Source organism: Cynara cardunculus (genome assembly GCF_001531365.2).
Source record: "Cynara cardunculus var. scolymus isolate 2C chromosome LG 11, CcrdV1, whole genome shotgun sequence".
Taxonomy (NCBI): Eukaryota; Viridiplantae; Streptophyta; class Magnoliopsida; order Asterales; family Asteraceae; genus Cynara; species Cynara cardunculus.
In genome coordinates, this window is record NC_037538.1 from 20,522,838 (window position 1) to 20,532,209 (window position 9,372).

The 9,372-nt window shown below is 37.2% G+C and overlaps 1 protein-coding gene across 1 annotated transcript; it reads right to left on the reverse strand.

Annotated features, from left to right (window-relative positions):
• Positions 1-6,654: 6,654 nt before the first annotated feature.
• On the reverse strand, positions 6,655-8,167 carry LOC112521816. The gene is made up of 2 exons (XM_025130808.1): positions 6,728-8,167; positions 6,655-6,663 (listed from the first exon to the last, which is right to left on the reverse strand). Exons 1-2 carry the CDS (start codon positions 8,165-8,167, stop codon positions 6,655-6,657), a joined length of 1,449 nt encoding a protein of 482 aa, XP_024986576.1.
• Positions 8,168-9,372: the final 1,205 nt, after the last annotated feature.

The following is a 9,372-nucleotide window of genomic DNA, read 5'->3' on the forward strand; positions in this document are numbered from 1 at the left end:
TGGGCTGCTGTGAAGCTGAATGAAATGACTCCAATGAAGAAATCTGCTTATGTTCCTTCAAAACTGTGTAGCTTCAAAAACTTACTTGACCTCTGTGCAGATAGCTTCTGATTCAGTCCTCAAATCCACAAATATACAATCACAAAACATAATTAAGATCTAAATAAACTGATGTTTTAGTCTGCTGTTAAAACAACAATGATTGATGTTGCACCAAACATTCTGTTTCAAAGAAATCTGAGCTGTTGTTGTAGAACTGTGTAGTTGCTGTGAGCTGCAATGTAGCCAATCTTGACTATCAACCTGCTGCTTAAATCTGCAGTTTGAATCGAATCAGACACCTGCACACTGATAATTCACACAAGAATGATGTTTAAAAAACAGCCAAAGAATGACTGTTGACTAAAAGCCAAATCAGGTACAAACTTGCTATTTCAAATMAAATCAACCAAATATGCTGTAAACAGTAAGAACCAAGCTGTTGCTGTGTCTTCTTGTTGCTCCAAACCCAAACCTTGCTATGCCTTAAAATCTTCCAAAGAGTACTTTGATGTACCTGCTGTTTCAAATCTAAACCTGCTGCATCTGTTTCAATCCAAATCTAAACCTGTTTCAAATCTAAATCTAAATCAAAATAGATGATACCTGTCCCCGAGAGGGTCTACAAGAAGAGAAACAGTTTGTAGAAGGGAGGGGGGATGAATACAAATACAATATTTTCAAATTTAAAATATATATTGATAGAGAAGATCAATACAGATTTTACAAGATTGTTTGTGGAAAGATAAGGTAATAAAAACCCATCTAAACAATCTTTTGTTACACACCAAACCTTAGCAAATTACAAGAAAAGAAATTGTTGTAAAGAAGATCCTTTACTTAAGCTAGAAAATGCTTGAAGTAAGAATTAGGGTTAGAGAGTGAGTTGCGCGCACTCTACATGGAGAAAAAACACTTCTATTTATACCTGGTGCATTAAATGTTCATTTAATGCAATATGGTAGGATTAGAGTGCGTGTCAAGCCTTAAGAAGAAGGCTTGTCCTTTGCTACAGTGAATAGTACAAAAAGCACTATTTGTGAGCAGACATCCTTACCTAAAGTTGGTGGACAAAGAGTCGACTAGTCGGCTCCGTACCATACTAACTTTCGTAAGGGTATGGGTTTTGTCCTTTGTGTGCATAAGGACAAGAAAACAACAATCGTGCTAAGCAAGTTTTCTTTGATCGCTGAATGCTGGAATGACCTGAAGGTCTCATCATCATTCGCTGAAGCTTGAACTATCTTCACACATATGTAGACAGGCTTGTAATCACTGAGTACCGCTTCAGATCACGTACTCGCCGGTCTCTAATTTGTAGTTTCAGTCTTCGACGTTTGCTGAAGGTTTTTTGGTGTGAGTGTTGTCTTCTTGAAGTATTGCTGTCTCTGATAGATTTACAAAACAAGTTCTTCAACGAAAACTGACCATACTCAGCGAAGATTGCTGGAACTGAAAATACAGAAACATAAATACAACGTACAAGTGAAAAAGGGTTATCATCAAATCACTGAGAGAGGATCAACAATCTCTCCCTATTTGATGATAACAAGATAACATAAAGAAGGTTACAGATAAAGTACATGTCCCTTTTTACTATTTTGGGATCTTTTTCAGTTTGGTCAGTCTCAGCTTGAAATTTTTTCTTAAGTTATATCTAGGAATAATTACAAGTATGGAAACTGAAACTAAAAGCTTATTCACTGATTTATAGATTATCAGTGAATGCGAAAAGTAACACTGTAACTTATAGACTTGTGTCCCTATTACTTTTTTCAGGGATCTTTTTCAGTGAAGTACATGGAATACTCATTTTATTAATCATAGGAAATATTACAAGTATTACAATACATGTCCAAAACTTACAAAATATAAGTACAAATCACTGAAAGTAGATATAGTACAAATCACTGAAAGTAAATATAATTGAGATATCATGCACACGTACACATCATCAACAATCCATATCATGCAAAAATAATTTGTACTTAGGTATGCATCCAAGTGAAATCTCATGAAGACTCACCTGATAACGAAGGTTGCTTAACTAACGTCGCTGACTGGTAACCTATAATTTATAATAGCGAATAGCATATAAATGATTAATTTCTCCCAAAGGCTAACATAAAAGTCAACTTACGGTCAACTACGTCGACTAGGGTCAACCTTGGTCAACTATGCTTAAAAACGCTCCTTACATCAATTAAAATAATAAGAACCGTGAGTTCCGACATAAGGTGTATCGTCTAGCTATATATCTTAAAATGATATCACAAACGTGATTATTAAGTTATCTATTATATGATAGACATGTTAATAATTACATATTTCGAGTTAAAAGCGTCTTAATAAATTTACAACTCGAGTAACACTTCGTATAGTCAATTATTTATTTTATAACTCAATAACATCATCTTTTATAAAATAAATGTCTAGACGATATATATATATAATATATATAAACTCAAGAGCTACGCTTTAATCTAAAAAAAAATCATCAAATTATTTAAATGATTCATTCTAATTATCCCCAAATAATTACATAGTTAAAGTAGTAAATTTCAACCTTGACGGTATTTTTATAAAGCAAAATGGTCACGTATTTTTCAAAATACACATTCTTTAATTTTAGAGGCATTTTGGTAATTTTATAAAAATAATAATATAATATAAAAAATGAAGATCATAGACCAATCCCCAAGATATATTGTTATTCCGGTAAATTTTTGAAGCAAAGACGCAATGTATTGCTAAAATACCGATTTTTCAGTTATAAAGTCATTTTGGTAACTAAACGAGATGAATAATCGAAATGAGGTCAAAATTTGCCTTTTACAAAATACAAACAAACTTAATGAAAGTCTCATAAAATTATTATGGAGAAAATTATTTCTAGAAATTGAAGGGACAAAATGCTAATTTCTGAAACTTAAATATTTAATGTATAATAACAATATCAGTGCATAATAAATAACAAAACGCATACCTAGCCTATTGGTTAACGCTCAATGCTCTAGGCTGAGGTCGTGGGTTTGAGCCACGCCCTCAACATGCATTATCCTATTTTTTTAAGGTAGACGGACGCAATATTGGGTCTGGTCGACCAGCCCGTCAAACAGGCCCAACAACATCAAACAGGCCCAACAACAGCAAAATGACAGCAGCCATGGCTACAAGATTGAAGCTTTTCAACTTCGAAAATAGCTCGTTTCTTGACGTTTTTTCCTCATTCTTTTTGCACCAAACTCTTGGTAATATTTTTACCAACACTTTGACATAAAGAACACGAATTTTCATCAAGTATTGAGCCTCCTACGCTCGTTTAAAGTTACGATTTTAAAACCACTCGAAAATCAATAAAAAAACTCAAAATCGAACACTCAAAACTAAAATCTGAGACATAAGGCTACTAAGGTTTCATAGAGGACCTAAAAACGAAGCCATCCATATAAAGAACTAGAAATTTGGTTGAGTATTTTACCTCCAATCGTCAATAAACGGAGCTTTGCGAACCCGAACTTCACCCTCTGGTTTCTCCATCGACTCTCAACGAAAGTTCGGTTTTCTTGAAGCAAAAATGTAGAGCAAAGTGTCGTCTACATGTATATGAAATTTTTTGTCGTAATAGTTGAATATTCAGATCAATAGAGAGCTTCAAAGGAGAGGTCGTTTTCGTATTTCTGAATTTGCAGATCTGATGCATATTTACAAAACAGGTCCTTCTGATTTGGACCTGTTTACATCTGACTCAACCCTTAACTATCGCGAATTTACAACTTTCACCCACGTCTTGACTTTTTCTTTCACTTTTGGTCCGATTTTTCTACTTCTTTTAATTTCTTTATTCATTTATATATATATATATATATATATATATATACAAAAGTATAAGTACATGTGTTATGTATTTTATAAAAAAAATAATAATAATGAAGATAAATTATTTATTCCTCGAAATTTTTGGGTTTTACAACTCTTCCCTCCTTCAAGAAATTCCGTCATCGGAATTAATACTTGCTAAAACAATTAAGGATATTTAGCTTTCATCTCTTCTTCTGGTTCCCACATCATTAATGCGCCTTTATGGAATTTCCACTTAACTAATACAAGTGGTATACTTTTGTTTCTTAGTCTTTTTGTCTTTTTATCCAATATATCAATTGGCTCTTCCACATAAGCGAGTTTGTCGTTRACCTCGATGTCTTCCAAATCCACAACAGTTGATTCGTCAACTAAACATTTTCTCAAGTTTGACACATGAAAGGTATTGTGAATACCACCTAACTCATTTGGTAGTTTCAACCGATAAGCAACTGCTCCTACTCTTGCAGTTATCTCAAATGGTCCAATATACCTTAGACTTAACTTACCTTTCTTCCCAAATCTTACGACCCCTTTCCATGGCGATATTTTCAACAAGACCTTATCACCTACTTGAAATTCCAAAGGTCGACGTCTTCTATCCGCATAATTCTTTTGTCTATCTTGCGCAACCTTTAACCTCTCCCTGATCTGTACTATTTTATCAGATGTCTGTTGGACTAACTCGGGTCCAGCTAGTTGTCTTTCTCCAATGTCTGCCCAACAAATTGGAGTTCTACACTTACGGCCATATAACGCTTCAAATGGTGTCGCCTTGATGCTCGAATGGTAACTATTGTTATAAGCAAATTCTATCAATGGGAGGTGGTTGTCCCAACTACCTCCAAAGTCAATCACACAAGCTCTCAACATATCTTCTAGTGTTTGTATCGTCCTCTCACTCTGGCCATCACTTAGCATCTCTATCTGAGACAATGGATATCGGTACACCATGTCTCGAGACGATCTCATTGACATAAAGTTGGGCCAATCATTCTAATGTATACTTGTTGCTGATCGGTAAGAAGTGAGCAGATTTCGTTAGTCGATCCACAATTACCCATATGGCATCGTGTCCTTTTACCGTCCTTGGAAGTTTGGTGACAAAATCCATCGTTATCATATCCCACTTCCATACTGGGATCTCTATTTGTTGCAACATTCCAGATGGCTTTTGATGCTCTGTCTTCACTTTCAAGTACGTTAAGCATTTCCCCACATAGCTAGCTAATGCCCTTTTCATACCAGGCCACCAATAGCTTTCTTTTATATTCTTGTACATCTTATTACTACCTAGATGCATAGTATATTTGGACTTATGTGCTTCATCCATCACTACATTTCTTAGGTCCCCCAAATTAGGAATCCAAACCCGATTCCCTTGTCTATATATTCCATCTGGTTCAGCCGTCAAAGTCTTAATTTGTCCAACCATTCTCTCCTTTTTAATATTCGTTTCGAGTAAAGCTTCCTTCTGGACATCCCGAATTCGGTCTAGCAGCTCCACTTTAACACTCATCCACATGGCTCGAACCCTGATTGGTCCGTTTCTCTCCTTCCTACTAAGTGCATCGGCAACTACATTTGCCTTACCTGGATGGTAGTGAATCTCACAATCATAATCCTTAAGTAGTTCCATCCATCTCATTTGTCTCATATTTAGCTCCTTTTGGTCAAACAAGTACTTAAGGCTCTAATGATCAGTATAGATCATGCACTTCGTACCGTACAAATAATGTCTCCAGATTTTTAGCGCTAAGACTACAGCTCCTAATTCCATGTCGTGAGTTGGGTATCTCTTCTCGTGTTCTTTCAACTGACGTGACGCATATGCAATGACCTTGCCTCGCTGCATTAGTACACAACCCAAACCCATTTTTGATGCATCGCTATAAACGACAAAATCTTCTATTCCTTCCGGTAGTGATAAAACCGGTGCAGTGCTTAGTCTCTCCTTAAGTGTCTGAAATGCTTCTTCTTGTTTCATTCCCCAATCAAACTTAACTGACTTCTTTGTCAGTATTGTCAAAGGCGTTGCTATCTTGGAGAAATCTTGAATGAATCTTCGGTAATACCCGGCTAGGCCTAGAAAACTTCGGATTTCTAATACTGACTTTGGTGATTCCCAGTTCATAACTGCATCAATCTTAGCCGGATCCACCTTGATCCCTTCCGTGCTGACTACGTGACCAAGGAATTGTACCTCATGTAACCAAAACTCACATTTTGAGAACTTGGCATACAATTGCTCTCTTGCTAGTAATTCAAGAATCATCCTTAAGTGTTGTTCATGCTTCTTTTTACTTTTCGAATAGATCAAAATGTCATCTATAAAGACTATGACAAATTGGTCCAAATACGGTCCACAAACTCGATTCATTAAGTCCATGAATGCCGCAGGTGCGTTTGTTAACCCAAACGGCATTACTACAAATTCTTAATGTCCGTAACAAGTCCTAAAAGCGGTCTTCGATATATCCTCTTCTCGAACCTTCAACTGATGGTAACCCGATCTTAAATCGATTTTCGAGAAACAGCTGGCTCTTTGCAACTGATCGAAGAGGTCATCGATCCTTGGCARTGGATATCTGTTCTTTATCGTGATTTTGTTCAACTCCCGATAATCGATGCACATCCTCATTGTGCCGTCTTTCTTTTTGACGAATAAAATTGGTGTTCCCCATGACGACGAGCTTGGCCTGATAAACCCTTTATCTAAGAGTTCTTGTAATTGCTTCATCAACTCTTGCATTTCTATTGGGGCTAAATGATAAGGCGCCCTTGCGATTGGTGCCGCACCTGGTACCAAATCGATTTGGAACTCTACCTGACGTTCCGGTGGTATTCCCGGTAATTCATCCAGAAATATTTCTGGGTAATCCCTCACCACTGGAACATCATGTATTGCCTTCTTTTCGAGCTTGGCGTCGATGGTGTATGCCAAGTAAGCCATACATCCCTTCCACGGACACCTATTCGCCTTAACTGCATTGATTAACCCTACGCAACACTTCTTTAGATCACCGTAAACATGAATTGTTTCTCCTTCCGGAGCTTGAATCTTGATCATATTTTTATTGCATACTATTTGCGCATGATTGTTGGACASCCAATCCATCCCCAAGACCACGTCAAAACCCCCTAAGCACATTGGCATAAGCCTAACAGGGAAATCCTTACCATCTATAACAATTGTGCATTCATCAAATACTTCGTTTACCTTACACTGACTATCGTCAGCTGTTTCTACAGTGTAGGTTTTGTCTAGCCTACAGGCACTCCTATTCAGATAGTGGCAGAAGGTAGTAGATACAAAACTACCATTTGCACCCGAATCAAATAATACATGTGCATACACATTGTTGATAGGGAACATACCAGATATGACGTCGGATGTTTCCTTGGCCTCCTCCAAAGTCATGTTGTAAGCTCGGCCGTGTCCCTTAGGTAGCTCCTTCCTATTTTCTGATCTCTTCCCAAATTCGTTATTCACTATATTTACGTGGGGTGTCGCACCATTTCGATGTTTTGGACAGTCAGGTCGTAAATGTCCCGTAGCCCCACATTCATAACAAGTTTTTCCTTCTGGGCACTCTCGCGCGGTATGCCCAGGTTTGTCACATTTGTAGCATGTCAGGCTCCCCGCTCTACACTCTCCCCTATGTCTCTTGTTGCATTTGTTACATGGAGGAATAGTGAATCCCTCACTTCGTGTTTTTGCCAGAGTCGGAGTCCATTTTGGTTTCTTGTTGAACTTGTTCGATCCTTCCCATCTTCTCTTTGCATCTCTTCTATCACAATTCTCTCTAGCATTGTTCTCCTCTGCCACCTTCGCCATCTCCACTGTTTGTACAAATATGGTCGGTTTAGTCATGTCCACATACCGTTTGATTTCGATTCTTAAGCCATTTTTGAAGCGACCTATCTTTCTCTCCTCGGTAGCCACCTGRTAACTGGCGAACCTCGCTTTCTCAAGAAAATTGTTAACATATTCTTGAACCGACAACGAACCTTGCTTTAATCTCAGAAATTTCGATTCTAGCTTGTTCACCTTCGATTGTGTGCAGTACTTATCCATTAACATCTTTTTCATTTGCTCCCAAGTCATGGCAGCAATATCCTCATCACATCTTATTGCACACTCAGACTCCCACCAATGCAATGCATAGTCCACAAAGGTTGTAGCAGCATAGGTCACTTTTTGATCTTCTGCACATCTACAAATTTTGAAGCTACTCTGGTCACTTGTTGATCCATGAGAAACCATACTGACATAATAGGATATTATCGTTTTAACATGGTTCTAAAGTCAAACATAACACATTACTTTTTTATATAATATAATCACTATACATAAGCGAAGTATATAATAAGGAATTCACGTTGAAAATTTTATAATGCTCAGTAAGCTATATATATTTTGTGTCAACAAACAATCATGGAGGGAGAGACGTTACATAATCCCATTTACTTACAAAAGATGGGATACTTCATAATCTAAACACCTTTCTAAATCATGTGAATGCTCAAAAAAATCTATTGAAGCACTGAACTAGATGAAAATTCGATCAACTATCTAGACACGCACAATTAAATCACATACCCAAAGTAAAACAGCTAAAGAAGATCTAGACAGAAGACATGCTGCAGACCCTATGTGAGACATCACAGAGGCTTTGCTGGATATAACTTGAGAGCACACTTGACGTAGAGGAAATCTTCCAGAACCTCTGTGAGACACGACAGAGGTTCTGTCATCTTTGTCTTATAGCATTGTCTTTGTAGAGGACCAGTTCCCAGAACCTCTGTGAGACACGACAGAGGTTCTGTCACTTGAGACTTGTACGCATGAGCATCTTCTGCTGTTGGTCCTCTCTGGTCTTCTGTGACAGATCATCTTCTTTCAACCCTTGCAGTATTACTTTTTCCATAATTTTACGTTTAAACAAATGAGAGCTAACAATCTCCCCCTATGTATGAAAAAATAAAATTTGAAATTAAAGTGCAGGGACATGACTTGATTGAAATTAAAAAAACAAGAGGTGATAAAACATCATCCTCTGAAGGAATTACAATTACAATGAAAAGAATTACAATGTAAAGAATTACAAAACTTAAATGACAAAATTTTGAAGCATAGGTCGGGTTCTGGAACAGAAGAGAATTAAACCATAGACTCTTGGAAGTCATCTACTGCGTAAACAAAATCTGACTTGATTGTTCTGTAGACATTGAAGATGAACTCTTTGAAGTTGATTTGAGCTTTAATTGTGTCCAAGAGAGGAGACACTTCACCAACCCTGTAATGTCTGCTATCCACCTCTGCCACTAAACACTTGAAGATCCAGTCYARSGTCTCTRTTGCATACTTGTGAGCTTCTGTGGGGTCAAAGAATCTTAGTAGCTCATCCTTGTCCAAATACACAAACCCAAAAACGGGATTGTGTAGAATGGTGTTTGGATAGTACTTAG